General features: G+C 41.5%; 1 protein-coding gene across 1 annotated transcript in view; it reads left to right on the top strand.

The window, feature by feature from the left end:
- Nucleotides 1–23,903, top strand: part of CACNA1D (calcium voltage-gated channel subunit alpha1 D) — a gene marked incomplete in the record, with an annotated part of 323,715 nt that overhangs the window by 267,240 nt on the left and 32,572 nt on the right. Inside the window, 1 exon segment of the mRNA XM_034775831.1 lies at nt 1,651–1,781. Coding sequence (XP_034631722.1) covers nt 1,651–1,781 — 131 coding nt within the window.

Genomic DNA, 23,903 nt, shown 5'->3' with positions numbered 1-23,903 from the left:
CTTTAAAGACTAACATATGTATTGGAGCATAAGCTTTCGTGGGTGAATGCCCACTTCGTCAGATGCACGAAGTGGGCATTCACCCACGAAAGCTTATGCTCCAATACATATGTTAGTCTTTAAAGTGCCATAGGACTCTTTGTTGCTCTTAACTCACAATATGTTTCCCAGCAAAAGTATGTTACAATGTGTTTAGACATATTATTTAGTGTTCATACAGTCTTTCTAAATTCAGTCAATAGAAGTCACAGTTGTGCCTACTAACCCAGATCCTGAGAGGTATTAAGCACTTGTCTTTTACAATAGAAGTTACAGATTCTCAGCACCTGTCAGGATTTGGCCTACTAACAGCAAAGTAGACTTTGGCATCACCAATATTTTAAACCACATCAGTTCCCCTTGATGTATAACACTGTGTTAATTAGCAGCCATATTGCAAACAGCTTTATCAGTATGTTAAAAATATCAAGAGAGAAGGCAGCAAACTTCACTCCACATAAGTCCAGGAAAGTAAAGAATACCCAAAGTGGGATTTTTTTAAGCAATAAGATATCCATAGCTTTCTAATATGCATTCCTTACTAGAACATCAAAAGTCCATATTTGGGTGCTCAATCTGGCCTTTAGTCTCATAAAATGGGCATATACGTAGTTAAATACTGAGTTGAGAACTTGAATGTGGGATTTGGATATCTTATTAAGGCACCTGTATTTGAAGACTAGGCTTTCCATATAAAAGTGTTGTATGGTTCACAAAAGTGACTCTGTAAAAATTGCTCATTTTTACTCTGCTTACCAAATGACTGTGTATCTTCTGAATTATAGCTAGATAATTAACTGGCAAAACTTACCTTTACTTTTATTAGCATTTCAGAGTCTATATACTGCTATAGGAAAATTATGTTCTGCCTCATACATGCTACTATTGTCATATGCTAGCCAATGAGCAAATTCTTACTCAAACAAGATTCTCAATTAATTAATTTATTAATTTGAATTTATGAGGGCTGTGGGATTTGCCCCTCAATTCTCATTTCAGAATTTTTGTTGCTGGTTGGCAATAAGATAATAAGCAGATATAATGCAGTCTGAAAGGTGCTCAGATACTATGGTGATGGAGCACCAGTACAGGAACTACAAAGACAGATAAATAGATTAGAGGCCACACTGATGGTGCAGTTTAAAAAATTGTATTTTGATATGTTAACTGTGCAAATTTGGTTTGGTGGGAAGTAACTGAGCAAGAATAAATTAAAAACAGGAAATTTCATTTTTATATAGTCACTCTTCTGAGCATATTCTGTTTCTGAAGCTCTGATTTTAATAAATTTGTTCAAAATAACCAACGCCAGTAATTCAGCTCCTGTGCAGATACTGACATGTTTATGATTTTATTAAAAAGTTACCTGTTAGAACTTAGTAAAATATTCTGTTTTCTTCTACATTAAGGACTACTTCACTTAATTCTAATATTGAGGTAGATTGTCTGCTAAAATATTGCTCTATGCTAGGTTTAGGCTATCTTATTATGAGATGAAAGCATAGTGCTTGTTGCACCCATCACATTTGTTTTCCTGAATCAGATGTGAGTATATAGGCTATTGGTGAAATGTGCTGACTTGGGAGAGATCTGTCTGGTCTGTTCACTTAGATGATGAGGTAACCGTGGGGAAGTTCTATGCCACCTTCCTGATACAGGACTACTTTAGGAAATTCAAGAAACGCAAAGAACAAGGACTGGTGGGGAAATATCCGGCGAAGAACACCACAATCGCTCTACAGGTGATTTTGTTTTTACATTTTAACTAACCATTTTGTAAGCTTATTTGAAATAGCAGGTAGATGACTGTTGATGATTGGGTTGTACCTCAAGGATTTTATATAACTGACACTTTGGGTCCTTCGTTCATCAACACATAAGAAGTAGTTTTTCTATCTATAAGAAGGTAAGTGCAAAATGTCTTTCTTTGTGTGCTACTAAAACAGTAGTTTAATAGGTTCATTGCAGAAATATGAGACGAAGCTGATAATAAGTCAGCTGAAATGAAGTGTCACTTTTGAGCTGTCATTTTCCTTCTCTTCTTCGTTCCACTTTTTTTTAAGATACTGTTTTTTTTGCTTGTGTTTCTGTAATGTCCTAGGGCAGGAACTCTTAAATGTGTTCATAGTATGCACCATCTCTTAATGGACAGATTATCTTAAGGAACAACCTTCTGTCCCATGACTTGTCCAATTCTTTTCCCACTGATCATCACACATACCATTTCCTCTCCAGTTTGCGATTATATAACCTCACTTTGGCAATTGTGTATATGGAAAATAAATATTTTCATTCAATACATTCAATTAATGCTAGGCAGACTTCCATATAGTTTAAACAGGTTTAATAAGGGTGATAACTTCTTATTTTTATGTTGAATTTTAGTACATTAGCCTGAGAAGCAGTTGATAACACAGTTTCCACCAGGGAGTATTTTAACATGGTTCACATATTGTTTTCTTGAGAACTAGGTGCTGATTTGTAATTCAACCTAGCAATAGTTGACATATGAAAATAAGACATGTCAGGGCAGCAAGATCTTGTATTTGCATATCAGAGGAGAGATAAAAACAAAAACAGTGGAGTCCGGGTTGGGAGAAAAATGAAAGGCATCAGAGAGGCCTGGGAGAGATCAAATAGGAAGGTGAGTGGAGGAGGAGAAACCTGAGAGATAGTGGACCTAACTCTGAGCTATCTTATGCCATCTGCAGCCCTCCAACTTCAGTGGGATAGTGTGGTTGTAAGTCTTATCAGAACGTCTTCTAGCACAAAGGAGAAGGGCTTAAGCCAGATGAAAGACATCAAGGGAGCAGGACCATTTCCCCAAACATGGGCAGACCTACCCACTGTCTAAATCTAACTAGGTCAATATAAATTGTATCTTCGCTAACCCACCGTGTATTATGATCAGTAAGGAAAGTAGAACAGAATAATAGGTTCAAAATTATTCTTCTCTCAAGGTTGCAACATACCCGTCCCGTTTCTTTTGTCTGGCAAACCACTCTGGAGAGAGACAGAACAGTGTTCAGATTTCACTGAACTGCTCAGTATTGTACAGTTACTGAAATTCCGTAAATAACACATCTTCTGCCCTGCTTGTCAGCTTGGACATCCTGACACTAGCAAAATTCCTCTACTTTGCTGTTGCAATGACAAAATTTTACATTTAACATTTTCAGTTTACAAAATCTTTCTCTAAATCAAATGGACTTGAACATGTCAGTATGTCCACGTTTGAGCTGTGGGTGCGACTTCCAGCTCCATAATTGCCCTCCCTCCAGGACCGGCTCCAGGTACCAGGCACCCAAGCACATGCTTGGGGCGGCGGGGGGAGCGCGGCGCGGCATTCCGTGGGGTGGGGCACTCCAGCGGCACGGCGCTCGGGGGGGGGCGGGCTCCGGGTGCGCGGCGCTCGGCAGGGGGGCGGCGCAGGGAGCTGGGCAGGGGGCGGCGTGGTGCTCAGCGGGGAGGCACGGGTGGCAGCGCTTTTTTTTGCTGCTTGGGGCAGCAAAAAAGTTAGAGCTGGCCCTGCCTCCCTCTATCAAGCTGGTGTGCTAAAAATAGAATGTAACTGCAGCAAAGTGAGCTGCAAGACAGGTTAACCGTCCTGGGTACATACCTGTCTGACACCCTCTGCAGGTATTCAGGGCTTGCACTACCACAGCTACATTCTGGTTTTAGCATGGAAGGTTTATGAGAGTTAGGGTAAGTGTCTCCTTGAGCTGGGAATCACATCCACAGCTCCAAGAGTAGACATGCCCTAGAGTAGCATAGCCTACTTGTTATGGCCCTTGCTTACAGGGCCGGCTTCAGGGTTTTGGCCGCCCCAAGCAGCCCAAAAATAAATAAATAAATAAAGCCAGGATCGCAATCTGTGGCGGCAATTTGGCGGGAGGTCCTTCGCTCCAAGCCGGAGTGAGGGACCATCCGCCGAATTGCTGCCGAATAGCTGGATGTGCCGCCCCTCTCCGGAATGGCCGCCCCAAGCACCTGCTTGACAAGCTGGTGCCTGGAGCTGGTCCTGCTTGCTTACTACTGATGATCCTGTTACTGGTCTGACTACTGGAATTCTTTAAAGTGGAAATCTTAACACCAACAGGCTCAGAAATTAGCTCACCTTACCAAAAAAAAAAAAAAATGTTTATTTCCTCCTGATCCTAAAATATCTATCAGACCTCCATAATGAGAGCTACCACACTATTAAAATGGCAAATACTTGCAGGGTTCTGGGTTTACTACCTGGATTGTGTGTGCACATGTTCCACCCACATGCGTGCGTCAGCTCTAGGTAGTCCCTCTATTATGCCTGCTTGCTTTGACCATGAGAGGGTGTTTCAGGATGATAGGATGATGTTCCCCCTGCTGTGTATTTGGACTTGTGATAGCTGATAGCATAAAGCACTGAGTGAGTTTTCAAGCCACACTATCAAAATCACAGGCGGTGTGTATAATAGGCCAAGCCTCCCCTGGAGCAGCTGCCACCAACCTGCTGTCAAACACCTGGGCAGTGGTGGCCGTGCCTGTGCTCTGCCTCTTCCTGTCCCTTCCAGTTCCTCCTCTCCTCCACTACACCACTCCCCCCCGGAAGTCTCTGCTGCTCACCGCATCCCTCCTCTCCTCCCCCCTCCCTCCCCCAAAAGGCCCCAACCCCCTGTGTCCCTCCTCTCCTCCGTCCGCCGCTTGCCAGGTCCCTGTGGGCAGTGAGGGCCTCGCAGGGGAGGGGGTGGGAACCTCACAGGAGAGGAGGAGGAGGAGAGGAGGAATGTGGTGAGCGGCAGCAGGAGGAGCCAAGCGGGAAGGGGGCAGGGCCTGGGGCTGAGCGGGGGTGGAGTGTGGGCAGAAGAGGCAGAACAGGGAACTAGCCTCCCCCGGGGAAAGAGGCAAGAAGCAACATAACCTTCACCCGCCGCCCATGATCAAAATTCTCCACTCTAGTTTACTAAGAGATCAAATAATTAGTAGAAAAAAACTACACTGTTTCCAAGTAGGAATGGACTTTTCTGTTTATTGTTACTTTACTTGCAGCAAATTGCTCAATTGTGGGGATTGAAAAATGAGGAAAGAGACAGGACAGAATTACCTCTTTCTGGTGCCTTCAGACCAGTGGGTCTCAACACACAATAGCTGAAAAATCAGCCCATGATGCCCCTCCCCTCATATACCTGCAAATAATTGTGGGATTGGGGTATGGCATGATTTTTTGGAACATTTTTTACCATTTTGTGAGGAGGTAACGATGCTTCTGGATGGTAGGAGCCACTTCTATCTGTCTCTCCCTGCCCCCATGTTTCCCCTCTGCCTGCCCCCCAACTCTATCCACTTCCTCCAGCCCACCTCAGATCACCTCTCCCCAAATGGAAGCTTAAATGTTATTAAGCATGCATATCAGTGTCTCTTAGACTGCATAATTTAGGGACACACCACTGTCATCAAACTTGTGTTTAAACTATCTAAAGAGATTTAGTTGAGTGGTGTGTGTAGGGTTTATAATTCTAGGCCTGTGAGTTGTACTTGAGAAACTACAATTTATTAAACACAGAGGTGTTTTTAATTTTTCTTACAAGCCTCACAACTTATAAAAGAATTTTTGCAAGTTTCCCCAGTAAAGAGATTAAAATAATGAAAGTAGCCAGCATACAATATCACTTTTACTCGACTCCACTGCCCTTGGTGGCCTTGTTTTTGCAACATATACCACATATCCCACACTTCCATGATAAACTGTATATGTGCTTTATGTAATAATGATAATAGTCTTACATATGGAGAATCACTTGCAGCCGAATTGATCGCCAGATGATTTATATATTTTTCTAAACCATACGAAAGGTACATATATCTCTTTGCCTACTACTGCAATGCAGTCATCCCTGTGCTGAAAGATGGCAAGTGTTTAGCAGTGCCATGAGGTAATACAGAATGGCCTGCAAGGACAGGAAGTGAAGAATACCACCGCCAGTCCAGTGCTGAATTTGTTGTGAAAGAGGTGCCGGGACCTAGCCGTTAGGTATTTTCATAACTGATGCAGCAAACCCAGAAGTGCCAGGGCTATGAACTGCCAAGCCCAGAGGTGCTGGGGCTATGAACTGCCAACCCTAGAGGGGCTGGAGCTATGCACTACCAAGCCCAGAGGAGCCGGGACTGCCCTGGCAAGCCCTGGCACAAATTAAGCACTGCTCTAGTCACTGAAGTAACTTTGAGAGGTGAGGTTGCTCACTAAAGTTGCGACGGAACAGAGTGTAAAAAAAGCCTTTGAAGGACTCCCTTATTTTGATCAAGGCTTTCCTACAATTGCATCCTATTGTTCGTATAATGAAACACTTCATTTTAGAATTCTGGTTAATTTACATGTACAGATACTCAATGGAGGTATGTTGGTCATCTCCTGCATTTTTTGAAAAGACATGACAAGAAGTCCAAGGGGGAGACTGTGCCTGGCCTCTGCATGGGTACACAAGGGAAAGAGGATGCAAGGGGCTTCCCCCTTCTGTTACACACCTGCACGGGGGGGGGGGGGGGGGTGTTCTCTGTGGCAAGCCGTGTGCTCAGTGCTGCTATTGGTGCTGGTCTTTCCATAGAGCAACTTCAAGGGCATGGCGGAACTTCCACTATAGTCAATGCTGGTCCTGACATTGACTTCAGTGAGATCTTGAGTGGGGAATAGTCTCTTGGCATTCCTTGAACTTCCAGGAGGAACTGGCCTCTGTCCTTCACTCAGTGCAGTATGTGCCTAAAAGGCAAAATATTAGCCAAATTCTGCACTTCATTACACCCAATCCAACTTATTGACACCAATGGGGCAGCAAGGTCTGCAGGTAGAATTTGGCTCACCAGTTGCAGGTAATCACAAGTAGAGCTATTAGTTGTATATATTTTCGCAAAGAATACCATAGCCTTTTTAGTATGACTAGCAAAAGGAAAGCAAAATGTTCACATTGCATTTTTGAAATCACACATGCTGAAGTGAGTCTTTGAAAACTCATGGCGATCGGGGGAGGTCCCGGATTACTGGAAAAAGGCTAATGTGCCCATCTTTAAAAAAGGGAAGAAGGAGGATCCCGGGAACTACAGGCCTCACCTCAGACCCTACAAAAATCATGGAGCAGGTTCTCAAGGAATCAATTCTGAAGCACTTAGAGGAGAGGAAAGTGATCAGGAACAGTCAGCATGGATTCACCAAGGGCAAGTCATGCCTGATTAACCTAATTGCCTTCTATGAGGAGATAACTGGCTCTGTGGATAATGGGAAAGCAGTGGACGTGTTATTCCTTGACTTTAGCAAAGTTTTTGATATGGTCTCCCACAGTATTCTTGCCAGCATGTTAAAGAAGTATGAGCTGGATGAATGGACTATATATAAGGTGGATATAAACCTGTCTAGATCATCGGGCTCAATGGATAGTGATCAATGGCTCCATGTCTAGCTGGCAGCTGGTATCAAGCGGAGTGACCCAAGGGTCGGTCCTGGGGCCAGTTTTGTTCAATATCTTCATTAATGATCTGGAGGATGGCATCGATTACACACTCAGCAAGTTTACAGATGATACTAAACTGGGAGGAGAGGTAGATACGCTGGAGGGTAGGGATAGGATATAGAGGGATCTAGACAAATTAGAGAATTGGGCCAAAAGAAATCTGATGAGGTTCAACAAGGACAAGTGCAGAGTCCTGCACTTAGGAAGGAAGAATCCCATGCACTGCTACAGACTAGGGACCGAGTGGCTAGGCAGCAGTGCTGCATAAAAAGACTTGGATGTTACAGTGGACGAGAAGCTGGATATGAGTCAACAGTGTGCCCTTGTTGCCAAGAAGGCTAATGACATTTTGGGCTGTATAAGTAGGAGCATTGCCAGCAGATAGAGGGACGTGATCATTTCCTTCTATTCAGCATTGGTGAGGCCTCATCTGGAGTACTGTGTCCAGTTTTGGGCCCCACACTACAAGAAGGATGTGGAAAAATTGGAAAGCATCCAGCGGATGGCAACAAAAATGATTAGGGGGCTGGAGCACATGACTTATGAGGAGAGGCTGAAGGAACTGGGATTATTTAGACTGCAGAAGAGAAGAATGAGGGGGGATTTGATAGCTGCTTTCAACTACCTGAAAGGGGGTTCCAGAGAGGATGGATTTAGGCTGTTCTCAGCGGTAGCAGATGACAGAACAAGGAGTAATGGTCTCAAGTTGCAGTGGGGGAGGTTTAGGTTGGATATTAGGAAAAACTTTTTAACTAGGAGGATGGTGCAGCACTGGAATGGGTTACCTAGGGAGGTGGTGGAATCTCCTTCCTTAGAGGTTTTTAAGGTCAGGCTTGACAATGCCCTGGCTGAGATTATTTTGTTGGGGATTGGTCCTGCTTTTGAGGACTAGATGACCTCCTGAGGTCCCTTCCAACCCTGATATTCTATGATTCTATGATAAGTACTATAGCAACTACTGCTAAAAACATGCAAAATGAAACTTTTTTATTTCAAGTGTCAAGTGTTAACCCAAGACCAAAACCATCTATCACTGGTAGGGCTGCAGACAACCAACAAAATATTATTGTTAACAGGTTCAAAGTCAGCTGACAGATATACATTGAAAAGGACAGAATTGATGATATCCAGTTATCACTAGGAGAAAATCATCAATTAAGTCAGTGAAATTTGTGTGTTAGATCTGGTCTTAAAACTCTTCTATCACTGGAAGGCATTAACTTACCTTATCCCCTTCTGTTGCTTTTCTGCTACAACCCTTTTTACACTCCTTCAAATGTAAATTAACCTCATTTTACACATCTACTTAATGCCAAATTGATGCAAACATCTCTATTTTTCTATGACACCCATTTTATGACCCTTTACACCCAGTGTGTACCTCACACCACCTCTCCTGAATTTAGCCTAGAGAAATCCATGGGAGTTGCTCCACCTCCCACCCTCATGCACACACAGACACACTAAAGCTCTCATAGTAGGAGTAACAGTAATACTTGGAAAACACTCTTCTCCTCCCCCAGCATAAAAGCACTAAACTAGTTGGCCTCTCCCACCTGTCTGAATGAGAAATGTTCTCAAGTACCCACGAATTCCTGCCACTGAGATCCAGGTCGCCAGACCAAGACAACTCTGCGGCCACTACTTTTAAGGCTCTTGTAGCCTTTTCAGTCACTATTCAGAATGTTTAAGACACTTTTTAGTCCCCTCCAACTGAATACTCACTAGGAGCCTGAAAGGTGCTCCTGATATACATATCATTTGCACACTATTTTTTTAAATAAATCCCACACAACCCTAATATATTGTTGTACTTATATCTGCCTTGAAAGATGAATAAAATCAGCTTTTTTTAAAAGTTACTAGAAATATGACAACCTATGGCTAATCAGGTTTTTGACTGCCTTCCACTTACAGATAGATATCTTTGCTATTTAACAAGAGTTATAAATGAACAAAAAACAAATGGAAACAAATAAGCATGATATGTCACAATTCTATTTAAACCCAGGAGCTTAGTCATAGACTACATTTTAGGACTCTTTGGGCAGTATTAACACCCTTCATACTAAACATAATACTCTTTTAGCTAAATGAAAGTCAACTCAGGAAGCCATTTTGCAACTTGCTCAATAAATCCATGCTATCCTGAGCTGTGGTTTCCTTATTGGGAAACTCAAATGTTGGTGAGACAATAAGTAGCACTCTTCTCAGCATTGTAGAAGGGGCAGCTTTGCTGTTGGTCCCCCATCTTTTGGATGAGAAGTAAAACGAAGGCCCTGACCCCCAAGATGGTATGGGCTTTTTTATAGGTGGCCCAAAAAAAAAGGTATCCTGGCTGAATTCCAGTTGGAGTAATTATATTCTGCTGGCTTATCAAATTCCCCTGCAGTTTTCCAAAGTTCCTTTCCTTAAGTATTGTGTACAGTTAAAGAATTGTCACATTCTATTCAAGAGAGGAATGTATTTCTGTGGTGGATGAAGTGAGTGTTGAATATTTAAAGTTTTATAAGTATTTGGAGATCCTTTTTGTGAAGGAAAAAAACACTATGCAGCATAATATACTAGTTGTTTTTATCATTATATTACACATATCTTTTTGCATATTTTTCATTATTCTGTGATAGAGGAAACTTCTTATGTGTATCATCAGTCTCTACCTAGAATTTAATTTATTTGATGAAATTTAAAAGACTACCAATCGAGTAATGATATCTATAAATAGTCACATGATTCCGTTTTAAATCTTATTAGAGCCTTAATTATGCTAATGGAACTAGAAAAATCAGTTATGTTTCTAATAAAAAAATTAAGATAATGCATTTTGATTAGGAGCAAATAACAAATTAAAGAATTAACTCTCTAGATAAAATGTAGATTATCTCTCAAAATCTGATTAAATTTGCAGTTTCCATATGCTTTGGGATGCCTTTAATAAGTTATTTGTTACTGAGCATCTCATCAATATGTAGTTACATTTCATTTATACTTTATGAAATCTTAGGTATGTTTTTCATTATACAGTGATTATAGGAGGTGGCTGAATGGATACCATCACAGCATAAATACACGTTTATTTTAAGTAAACCAATAGTTCTCTACTTTTTCACATAATACACCACTTCTTAAGCAGCAGATCCTCTCATAGGCTAACTCTTCTTCCCACACTGATCCCACATCTTCCCTGCAGCAAATATAGCATTAATTGAAAAAAATATTAAGCGAGTACTAAGAAGACAGCATGGAAATAAACTCACCTTAATACAGTGAGTGAAGTTTATTTGTTAATATTCCCCAGTGTTGTATCTGTGCTGCTCATATTCTCTTCCTGGGCATAGGGTTTACTTTTATTAGTATAAACTCCCCTGTATCTTGGCAGAGCCCACTATTCTAATGTCTCCAACTCACCATGCAGTTGCGTTATACCTTCCAAGGTAGGAACCTCTACAGTTTTGGTGTCATACACAAATTTGATTAGTTTAATTTACACCAGAAGAAGAACTGATGAAGGAAGACAGGAAACAGCTGGGCAATGTGCAGAGAAGTGGCCTTCCAGGATTTTTTTGTTTTTGTTTTGGTTTGGGGTTTTTAAAATTCCATTTAGAACAGCCTCTAGATATTCTAATAGTGTCCTTGACGGGGCTACACCTGGTAAGTAGCATCACCCAACCATGTGTGCTCTGCAAAATAGCAGTGGTCTGCAGACCAATGTTTGAGAACCACTTACATCAACTAACCTTGAACAGGTTATAGGAGAGTGAAACCATAAACAAACAAAGAAGGCCTGCCTTATCACATATTGTATCACTGCCAATGATGGCTTATTTTACCATCCATCTTCGATTTTCGCTTGGTCTAGTATAACAACTACTTGGAAGTAAATGTTTTTCTGAGGACTTTATTAATCACAATTACAAAGACATACCAAATATCCTATATACTTGAATTCTCTGCACATCTGGATGAGAATGTAGTTTGCACGACTTGCCTCATTCCAAAAATACCTGGCTACAAACTGAAATTTGTGGGGGGTTTAGCTGAACATATTTTTTGTCTGCCCATGCTGGAAGAAAGACAGGAGGCAATGGATGTGGTTTAATGAGGCCACAACTTTATTCACTTAAAAATCTGGGAGTACCCAGCAATAAATTGTACAGTGCAGAAAGGAGGAGAATCAGCTCTCTGCTGTTCCAGATGTAGGAGCCTGAAAACCCCTTGCTCAACTCCCTTAAAGGGATTCTTTCCTTGAAATCCTTTTCTAATCCATTTTATCCTATAACTGTATACCTTCCATACTGAGTACCTGCACTGGACATCCTTTTACATATTAAGTTGCAACATTATAACCTAACCCCGCCCTATTCCACCACACTGGATCCCTGACCAGCTCTGGGAAAAGCAAAAGAAAGAAAATAATTCATCCTGCCTCCACCCACCAATCTGGTGCTGAGGGAAAAATTCCTTCCCAGCTCCCCAAGTTCATGGATGGGTGCTGCCAACACAAATCTTGTAAAGAGGGCCTTTCTGGGGCAACAAGGGTATTACCACCACCCCCTACACTCCGATCAGCAAGAAGAGCAGTGCAGTGACCTTGTCCTGATCTGGCCACAACTGCTTCCAGCCCTTTCTGTCCATTTCTGTAAACTATCCCCCTTCTACCCAACTGCTGTAAGAGAGCCCTTAAAGGCAGTGGCCCTTTTCTTCCAGCTAGCCAGACAGAGACCCCTAACATAAAAGCTGCATTTTATAACATAGAAATGTTTGCCTTGTTCATCAACAAAGATATATCCTTCCAACATAGAAATACAGGAACCAGGAAAGGGTTTACCTGATAGCATTGCTAAAAAACATATGTACCTCAGAGAGCTTCCTTCTGAGATCATGTCTACTAACTTGATCTTCTCTGGTTTTGGTGCCACCACACATACTCAGGTGATTCGTCCAAGAACACCCTGTAATTTCATGAATAAGAAAGAAAGAAAGAAAGAAAGAGCCAACTTTAGTCTGTAAAAGATTTCATTGCAGATTCCATACACACTTCCAGATTTTTTCTCTCTCCTCAAGTCCAGAAGAGAATTGTTGCCAGAAAGATACATGTATGAAGCAAGATCCCTCTCTCCATTTACTCTCTGGGAGTCCAGAGGTGGAGTATGAGACAGTACAGGGTGAGAGACTCATTGCAACTCTGGGAAGATCAATACTAGACTACAGTGTACACTTCTGGTGGTCACATTTTTAAAAGGATGTTGAAAAATTGGAAAGGTGCAGAAAAGAGCCACAAAAATGATTAGATGGCTAGAGAAAATGCCTTTCAGTAAGAGATTTAAACAGCTCAATGTGTTTATCAAAAAAAAAGATTTTGTGGTGTCTTGATTCTAGTGTATAAGTACCTTCACTGGGAGAAAATACTGGGTAATAAAGGTCTCTTTAATCTAGCCAGGAAAGGCATAACAAGAACCAGTGACTGGAAGCTGCATCCAGACCATTCAAACTGAGAAGGGCTACAACATACTATGAGCTCATGATGAACTCTTGCTCCATTCAGCCTTCCTTTTTAATTTGTAATACGTTGTAGTACAACAGTGTAACTCTAATTCATGCTTCAGGAAAGGGTGCCATTGGTGATAGTGAGCCTGGGGGCAGAGAGGACACAAAGCACCAAAGTGGATAGTAGCAATGCCAATGCTGTTCACCTTCATGCTCCCCTAAGACAATTGTCAACAGTGTCCCATGCTTAACAGTAGAAGGTAGATCATGGCCAGACTTCCCATCAGCATCACTGAGTCCACCAGTTGGCAAACCAAAGAACAGTCATGAGTGCAGGCAGTTTTTTAAGGATGATTCATTTTTCCATTAAAGTATTTCATAGCTTCCATTGACAGAAGGTTAGCCAGGGTTTCATTTACAAATATGTAGGCACCCCATATCTAGCTGAATACCTGAATCAATCTTTTTAGAAGTACAATTTCAATACATGCAGGCCTTCTATCTGTGAGTAATACCCCAGTTCATGGATAATCAGAATAATTGTGTATACAAATGTCTAGTTAGATACCTAATTGCAAATTTTGCTTGTGCAGATACAATGACTGTGTGACTGCTATAATTGCACACAAACTATTCAATGCAGTTTTGTACACTTAAATAAGGGCTCCAGAGAGTAGGCATTGTGCCTTGTGCAGGGGACACTCTCAAAGAAATTGGAGCCTTGAGCAGCAGAGTGTTGATAAGAAGTAGCAGTGTCTTCTCCATCTCTGTCCTTTAAAATTGCAGTACTACAGGAGATCTTGGTATATTTACTCTCTTTACTCTCTACATCTGAGAAATGGTATCTTAATCTAAATCAGGTAAAATGCACACAGAGGCACACAGCACTGTAACCTTATAAATATGGGAAATAATAATGATAATTGCCCCGGCCTTTACATAGAGGAACCCTTCACCCCAGTTGATACAGTCATTGCATGGGCCATAGGAGTTTGGAAGGCAAAATAAATAACAGAACCACTCCATCTAAGAACGGTCAGAAAGGGTCAGGGACTAAGCCGACAACTCAGCCACTTCTTTGGAAGAACAGTGAGTGACTAAATTCCATCCGAAGAACTCTCATCGCTCTGGCCCAATTCCAAGCTGATTAAAATGGTGATGCTTGAGTTACAGCTGTACTTGTTTGTGAATGGTGAGGGCTTCCTGGAACTAATAGAAGCTCAACTACCAAGTGTCCAGTCAGATGTTTTTCTCCATAAAGTTTGCCTCAGACAAATTCCAAATAGTGCATTTTACCTTGGGAGGTTCTGAGGGCAAGACAGTTAACTTCAGCATAGAACAAATGTCAGACAAGCGAGTATTGTACCTACACGAGACTCTAGAGGGTCTGCTGTGTGGGAAAAAATTCTGCTAGGGCAGGATATCTTACTTTGAATGTGCAGTTGTAAACCATCATATGCAGCACAAGTTGAGAGAGAGGGGATAATTGAATAACTGGTCAGTTCATCTCCCTCCCCAGAGTTCATGGCACTGAACACTGGAGTTAGTGCGGTCCATACTGCACATGGTGGGTTTTGTCCATTGCCTTGCGTGCTATCCTATCTGAATTTAGTTGTGTAGGAGTTCCTTTTAAAAAAAAAACAAAAAGAAATACTGAATAAGAAACTGAAAATGGCTCCTAGAGCCTCCGGCCCTTGTTGTTGATTGTACGTGGCACTTCGCACCCTGAAAGAACTACAGGTTCAGAATGGTCTTCCCTACTAACAGCTGAAGAAACATGATGTGGTGAATTGTTGGGATCCAAAGAGACATCCCCATAAATACAGCAGAGCTACTCAACCATTGGACATACAGACCACAGTGGCCTGCAGAATGGCTGCTGATGAAGAGTGTGTCCCATCTTGAGGCCTTTTGAGGGAGCTGCCTACTTGATGCGAAATGATGATTCTAGCACTAGCTAAGTGCTCCTTTTCACTCTGATTTCTGCCTGCTGGAGAGAAGCTTTTCACTAGGCTAGATCATTAAGTGAAGGATGAGTTGCCTTAGCCCAGATGTGGAGATTGCATTAGTGAAGCATGTCATGTTCAGTGCTGTATCCTGCCCACATTCTGCTATCCCCATTTCAAACGCACCATATCTGCTTCCTCACCTCTAGATGATAACCTCTGAAAACAAAAGAAAGGTGATTTATTGCATCCAAATGAGGGTGGACCACACCTTCCCATCCAGAGTTAAAATAAGGTGCAGATTTATCCATCTATATCCCCATTTAATCATGGATTGTATTGTTATTAATTTGTATTGTCAGAGTCCCATTGTGTGAGGTGCTGTTCAAGCACATAGATTCCTCCTCCAGAAGGTATACATTCTACTTTGAAACCAGACACAGCAAGTGAGGGTGACAAACAAAAGGAAGGAAGTGGGGTGGATAAGGGTAGGAAAGATAAGGTCACAGTGACATAGGAAGCTATAGCACACATTGATGGTTCCAAGTCAACTAAAAGTATTAACAATAAATTAATAAAATCATCTATCACTAGCCACTTGTAGCCAGAGCACCATCCAGCCCCAATTCCCTCTCTAAATCCAGAAGGCTTTTGGAAAGAAAGGGGGTCAGAAGAGGCAACAGAGACTCATAAACAAGTGAGGGAGCACACCAGCCAGAGTAGGGATCACAGTTGGACTCTAGAGGGACTGGAGAAAATAGCCTTGCCACATGTCAGCAGAAAATGGGTTGCCATAGATGTTAGTTACATAGCTTTCTGGCAAGCTTAGGGCTCTCAGTTGGCTTTATAATTAGGCCTATTATTTGTCCCTCAATTATAATCTTTAACCCTATGACTAACTCATGAGTCTTAGGCAATAAGGCCTACATCTGAGCCATTTGATTTCACGCAAGTTACAGGAACAGGCTGACAGGATTTCCTTGAACAACCTGGCCATTGATTTTCTTCTTATAGATTCATAGATTCTAGGACTGGAAGGCACCTCGAGAGGTCATCGAGTCCAGTCCCCTGCCCTCATGGCAGGACCAAATACTGTCTAGACCATCCCGGATAGACATTTATCTAACCTACTCTTAAATATCTCCAGAGATGGAGATTCCACAACCTCCCTAGGCAATTTATACCAGTGTTTAACCACCCTGACAGTTAGGAACTTTTTTCTAATGTCCCACCTAAACCTCCCTTGCTGCAGTTTAAGCCCATTGCTTCTTGTTCTATCCTTAGAGACTAATGTGAACAAGTTTTCTCCCTCCTCCTTATGACACCCTTTTAGATACCTGAAAACTGCTATCATGTCCCCTCTCAGTCTTCTTTTTTCCAAACTAAACAAACCCAATTCTTTCAGCCTTCCTTCACAGGTCATGTTCTCAAGACCTTTAATCATTCTTGTTGCTCTTCTCTGGACCCTCTCCAATTTCTCCACATCTTTCTTGAAATGCGGTGCCTAGAACTGGACACAATACTCCAGTTGAGGCCTAACCAGCACAGAGTAGAGCGGAAGAATGACTTCTCGTGTCTTGCTCACAACACACCTGTTAATGCATCCCAGAATCACGTTTGCTTTTTTTGCAACAGCATCACACTGTTGACTCATATTTAACTTGTGGTCCACTATAACCCCTAGATCCCTTTCTGCCGTACACCTTCCTAGACAGTCTCTTCCCATTGTATGTGTGAAACTGATTGTTCCTTCCTATGTGGAGCACTTTGCATTTGTCTTTATTAAACTTCATTCTGTTTACTTCAGACCATTTCTCCAATTTGTCCAGATCATTTTGAATTATGACCTTGTCCTCCAAAGCAGTTGCAATCCCTCCCAGTTTGGTATCATCTGCAAACTTAATAAGTGTACTTTCTATGCCAATATCTAAGTCGTTGATGAAGATATTGAACCCAGCTGGTCCCTAAACAGACCCCTGCAGAACCCCACTCGTTATACCTTTCCAGCAGGATTGGGAACCATTAATAACTACTTTCTGAGTACGGTTATCCAGCCAGTTATGCACCCACCTTATAGTAGCCCCATCTAAATTGTATTTGCCTAGTTTATTGATAAGAATATCATGCGAGACCATATCAAATGCCTTACTAAAGTCTAGGTATACCACATCCACTGCTTCTCCCTTATCCACAAGACTCGTTATCCTATCAAAGAAAGCTATCAGATTGGTTTGACACGATTTGTTCTTTACAAATCCATGCTGGCTATTCCCTATCACCTTACCACCTTCCAAGTGTTTGCAGGTGATTTCCTTAATTACTTGCTCCATTATCTTCCCTGGCACAGAAGTTAAACTAACTGGTCTGTAGTTTCCTGGGTTGTTTTTATTTCCCTTTTTATAGATGGGCACTATATTTGCTCTTTTCCAGTCTTCTGGAATCTCTCCCGTCTCCCATGATTTTCCAAAGATAATAGCTAGAGGCTCAGATACCTCCTCTATTAGCTCCTTGAGTATTCTAGGATGCATTTCATCAGGCCCTGGTGACTTGCAGGCATCTAACTTTTCTAAGTGATTTTTAACTTGTTCTTTTTTTATTTTATCTTCTAAATCTACCCCCTTCCAATTAGCATTGACTATGTTGGCATTCCTTCAGACTTCTCGGTGAAGACCGAAACGAAGAAGTCATTAAGCATCTCTGCCATTTCCAAGTTTCCTGTTACTGTTTCTCCCTCCTCACTGAGCAATGGGCCTACCCTGTCCTTGGTCTTCCTCTTGCTTCTAATATATTGATAAAAAGTCTTCTTGTTTCCCATTATTTCTGTAGCTAGTTTGAGCTCATTTTGTGCCTTTGCCTTGCTAATCTTGCCCCTGCATTCCTGTGTTGTTTGCCTATATTCATCCTTTGTAATCTGTCCTAGTTTCCATTTTTTATATGACTCCTTTTTATTTTTTAGATCAGGCAAGATCTTGTGGTTAAGACAAGGTGGTCTTTTGCCACGTTTTCTATCTTTCCTACCCAGCAGCTTGCTTTTGGGCCCTTAATAGTGTCCCTTTGAAAAACTGCCAACTCTCCTCAGTTGTTTTTCCCCTCAGTCTTGATTCCCATGGGACCTTACCTATTAGCTCTCTGAGCTTACCAAAATCCACCTTCCTGAAGTCCATTGTCTCTATTTTGCTGTACTCCCTTCTACCCTTCCTTAGAATTGCAAACTCTATGATTTCATGATCACTTTCACCCAAGCTGCCGTCTACCTTCAAATTCTCAACGAGTCCCTCCCTATTTGTTAAAATCAAGTCTAGAACAGCTTCCCCCCAGTAGCTTTTTCAACCTACTGAAATAAAAAGTTGTCTGCAATACAGTCCAAGAACTTATTGGATGGTCTGTGCCCCGCTGTGTTATTTTCCCAACATATATCTGGATAGTTGAAGTCCCCCATCACCACCAAATCTTGGGCTTTGGATGATTTTGTTAGTTGTTTAAAAAAAGCATCATCCACCTCTTCCACCTGGTTAGGTGGCCTGTAGTAGCATGACATCACCCTTGCTTTTTACCCCTTTTAGCCTAACCCAGAGACTCTCAACACTTCCATCTCCTATGTCCATCTCCACCTCAGTCCAAGTGTGTACATTTTTAATATATAAGGCAACACCTCCTCCCTTTTTCCCCTGTCTATCCTTCCTGAGCAAGCTGGACCCATCCACACCAACATTCCAATCATGTGTATTATCCCACCAAGTGTCAGTGATGCCAATAATGTCATAGTTGTATTTATTTATTAGCACTTCCAGTTCTTCCTGCTTATTACCCATACTTCTTGCATTTGTATATAGGCATCTAAGATACTGGTGTGATCTTGCCTCCCAGTTTTGCCCTGACCCTCCTTTCTCTCTGCCATTATAGCCCATGCTCCCTCCTATTTCCGACCCATCTCCCAGGTCTCCATGTTCCCCACTTACCTGTGGGCTTTGCTCACCTGTCCCCGTCGAAACTAGTTTAAAGCCCTCCTCACTAGGTTAGCCAGTCTGTGTCCAAATAGGGTCTTTCCCCTCCTCGAAAAGTGAACGCCATCTCTGTCTAGCAGTCCTTCCTCGAATAGCATCCCGTGCTTTTAGACTGTTTCCTTTTAACCTTTTCAACAGGTAATGGTTCTAGCTAAAGAGAGCTCTCGTACTCCAGATTTTCTTAACAGCCCACCAATCTTTAAATTCCACCTTAATATTGTCTTGCAATTCTTTATTGGAAAGCCTCTTTACATTTTGAATTTAATTTCTTGATAGAGAATAATACATTGTTGTTTCCAATAATATATATATACAGTGTCGCAACGGACAAATGAGTCACCTTTTCCCTAGAAACATTAAATGGCATTATGACACATGGAACCATGACTTAAATGGCCACACTGTTCTGAACTAGAAAGAATGCCAAGCACCCTGTAAATGTAAAATGTATTACTGGCACCCAAAACCTTAAATTACCGTGAATAAATGAAGACTTCGCACACCACTTCTGAAAGGTTGCCAGTCCCTGCTCAATACTAATACCTCTCCAGATGTTTAAACTCTTGCCAAGCCAGCCTTCCCCTCCCCATAACATAACCTTAAAGACAAAAAAGTTTCTTTGATTTCTGATATATCTTTGAACACCGTTTCCATTAACTTCCCAATAGTCAAACAATGATTGCATCAAGGTGCAGGCTGTTGATAAACCTAGAGGAGGAGCAGTACTATTTCCCTATGCAGAATGAGGAGAAACAGACCTTGTCGGGATAAATAGAAAAGGGAAGTTAGGCCACCTACAGTGACATGATAATGAATGGGCTGTCCAGTCTTTAACTTGCAGGGAGCAGTACCTAATCCCTGTTTATTAATGGGAGCCACATGCTCAACTGGAGAGCTCCAGTTTGGGGCTGGGCAGGGCAAATGTATGACAATGATACTAATAAGAAAGTCCATCAGATAAATCATCCTCCATAAGTCCCTGACCGAAAAGTGAAGGAGTGGAAACTAGCGAACAGGGTCCTGTAAAAGTTCCAATAGGAGATATTCTCTGTATTCTGTATTTCCCTGTAAAAATTCCAATAGGAGATATTCTCTGTATCTCTGCATGGATTGTAAAATCTGTGGTCTTGGTTCGGCCAGCAGTGGTAATGTAAGAACATACAGGTGACTCCCAGGCAGTATCTGGGGTGGGGGCCACATGGCCAGACGTTTTGGATTGATATTGGGTAATAACCATCCCTACTGGGGTCGGTCTTACTGGATATTGAGCTCTCTGAGGAACAGATCTACTCAGTCCAGACCAGATATGAATCCTCATAGGATCAGCCCCACTAAATCTCACAGGAAATGTATCCTTGCTCGGGTCAGCCCAGCTTGGTCCCTCTTCCTCCTCTTCCTCCCATCAAGTCCACATAGTTGCTCACTCATGATGAAATCCAGGCAGCTCACCAGTGGCTCATGCACATAGTTCCTCATGTGATGGAAGTCCACCACTTTGTGAAATCTGATAATATCTCTGTCAGAGCTGAAACATTTTCTGAAATGTGGCATCTGATTTTCTAGTAAAGTTCTTATCTAACTTCCCAGCAGGGGGTTGGACACGGCATAAGGAGCTAAAGTAGATTGCCAAGGGGCACCCAATGATTCAGCACTTTCTAGTTCTACTCTACACACCTAATCATTCATTATTTGCAAGGTAAATAACTTGTGCTATCAGAAGAATTTCTGACACAGTGAGGCTAATGGCTTCATAGATATACAAGCTGCTGTTGGCCCTTTGTCTATACATCTTTTACTTTATGTTACAGAAGATACAATTCATCTTCTCGTGGTTGGGTGGGGATGGCCCCGGTTGTCTTGTTTGGTTAAAATGACAGGTGAATAAAATTAACTTGTGTATAACATCGCATCTTGGAAAAATGCAGATTTGGGAGAGAAGAATTTTCTCCCACCTATCTCTTTATGGGATTCTAAAAAGGAAGATAACAAAGATTTTCAGCAAATGGCTGAAGAAATCATTGTTCTGGCAATCATGCCTCTTACAATTATTACAAAAATAATAAACTTGATCAACTTGAAAGCCAGATCTTCAGGTATAAAATGTGTGTAGTTCCACTGAACTTAATGGAACTGATTTACACAAGCTGGGAATTTGATCCTACAGCCCTCACAATAAACCTCCTACCTTGCAACAATAGGACACAACACAGTGCTGCTTTTTCTGATATGTAGTACTGCATGTGTGTATAAAATTCACAAAGATCTCTTCCCTCACCATCACAGAACTGAATAAAGTACTTCTAAAATAAATACCATTAGAACACTGAAATAAACAAAATAACCTGCTGAATCATTAATATGAAACACCGCCAGTTCTTCTCAGGGTGTCTACACACTTACACCATTACACCTTTCCATGAACAGGTGAAGCTGCAATCAGTTGTGTCTGCTGTTCTTCACGGGGTAGGATGACCCTATACCTGCTTCAGGATAGGGTAATACTGCTTCCCTCCAGAATCCACACCTTTTGGATCCCTGCCTGCACCAGCAGTCCCAGTATCTCCTCTTCCACCAGAATCACAGTGGCACCACTGGCCATGGCCTTTGACACTGGTGCCTCTGGTTGGAAAGGATGCTACTTCTGGCATCTCTCCAGGTACAGGGACCACAGTTCTTCCAGATGTTGCTGAAGAGCCAATTCTGGACCTCCAGTTTCTTCTTTTGTCATACCATGCCCACACCCTGCTGGATTATGTTTCTTGCTGGATGATGGCTTCAGACAGTACCCCCATCTCCACCACCATCTAGGGCCATTTTGTCTTTATACCTAGATTCTTCTGCTAGCAACTATTTAAGACTGTCACCACTAAGCCACCACTGTGCCCACCTGTGCCACCAACACTCCCAAGTAACTAGTTGAGTCCAAAGACCACGGCACTTTTGCATTTTTGAAAAATGTTTAAAATCTGGGAAAGGAGAATATGTGCAGCTTGCTCAGAAGGACAACATACGGTATATTCTTTAGACTCTGTCTCTTGTCTGAGATCTGTACTTTTCTTATCTCACATATGTATATGTAGACTAGAATACATAGAATTAGAAGGACAGAATATAAAAGTTATGTGATTCTTGTAACAAGGCAAGCCATGTTTAAAAGACTGTGCATTCCTCAGTGGGGAAGAGAAGAGGTTTTTCTTTGGGATTTCATTTTCTTTGGAAATTAATGGTATGTCCCTTTAAAAGGGTGGATTCTGCAAGTTCTTCTGGTTATAAAAGCACCTGGGTTTCACTAGCAGCTTCTCTTGGTTTTAGAGTGAACAATGAGATTACTTTGTGAGAGAAAACTTGCTTTGCTTTAATTATCTGAGTTTGTTACTTGGGGATAGGATTTGCTTTCATTCTTGAAAATATTTAATTGAATTATTTTGAAGCTTTGAAAAACTCTTTTTTGGAGTTTGGAACTTTCTGCAACCTGGGAAGAGCTAGTACCCCCGCCTATGTTCTTTTACTGTTCTTTGTTTAAGATGGTAGAGACTTCCATTACTTAAATGAGAGCCCTACCCTACAATTCTAAACAACTTCTCTTAAATAGGTAAAATTAGAAACAGCTGTAAGCAGGTAGACACACAGGGAACTTGAACCAAGAGCAAAACAATTTTCTACAGAATGTTACATTGCTAGGTATCTGTCATCAAGAGTCTTAATATAAACAACTTCTGTCAGCACATTAACTAGAACCTAGAACAAACAAAACCCAAACTGGCTTTGTTAGCCAAACAGTCTTTTGTTAACCTAGTGTGACTGTCTGCCTTTTCCAAGGTATATTCTGTCTTCAGTGAGCACTGATTGCTTTCAATGAGGAGCCTAATCTTAGTCTTATCTTTTCTATCTGTATGGGCTACTCCAGAGTTGAGGAGGAAGTTAGCTCCCGCTCTGTTAGATCTAGAGTGGGGCCTCTGCATACAATTTTGTGAAACTGAAAACTCTATGTGGATGAGGGAGCATCTTCCAAATGTTTAGCATACAACATGAGCACACTTGATCCAGAAGTACTATGGGGTGCACTGTGTATGTGTCTGCTATCAGATCCTCTTACATTCCCACATGATATTTGATTAAACACAATTATTTTAAACTAATTTTATAGGCAGTGGAGGCATAACCTCTATCCGAAATTCTCTACAAAGGGGTCCTGTTTGTGTCAACAAGCCCTACATCCCAACTAGGAAAGATGATAGTGTCTGTGCTATCATGGTTATACTGGACCCAACTATTTTCTTTTTTATATACTGGTTAAGGCATAAAACAATTAAACAAAAAATGGTGGGGACCAAACCAAAAAAAAACCAACTTCTGAACATAAGGAATGTTGCATAATGAGCCATGAGAGAGAGAAGTGTAATTAAGATCATTTCTGTTGGGAACTACAATAATGCTATATGTGAATGTCTTTCTTGTACTTCTGCAGGGAGAAATATTTAGGTAGAATTTTTTCTTCGTGGCTATTGCCTCATTAGTTTTTATGTGAGTTTCTATGTCTCTAGATAAGGAAACAATTTCTATGGCCTAAATCTGACTTCAGGAGTATAATTCAGAAGTAACTGCATTTAAATCAGTCAAATGAAACAGACAAACTCAGTAAATTGATAGTTTCTTTCTCTTCCCCACTGTACCTCCTAATTTTTAGCCAGCAGTTAAAACACATATGGGATGGTCCACAGTGGTTAGGAAAAGATATGGTATTTTATTAGTAGAGCGAAGTGAAAAATGAACAAACCTAGCCATGGGGCAGAAAGTAAATCCATTTCAAGGAAAGAGAACTCATTTTTTAGTTCTTTAGAACCAACTGAAAAGTACTATATTCAGTCTAGCAGGAGGGATGAGTTCTGAGCCTATTTAAAGACAATTAAGGTTAAAAGAGCAATAAAGACCCTGATCCATAGTGGGTTAAA

The sequence above is a fragment of the Trachemys scripta genome, chromosome 7 (genome assembly GCF_013100865.1).
Source record: "Trachemys scripta elegans isolate TJP31775 chromosome 7, CAS_Tse_1.0, whole genome shotgun sequence".
Taxonomy (NCBI): domain Eukaryota; kingdom Metazoa; phylum Chordata; order Testudines; family Emydidae; genus Trachemys; species Trachemys scripta.
Note: the sequence above shows the minus strand (reverse complement) of the source record. Positions and strands in the feature narration are given on the sequence as shown.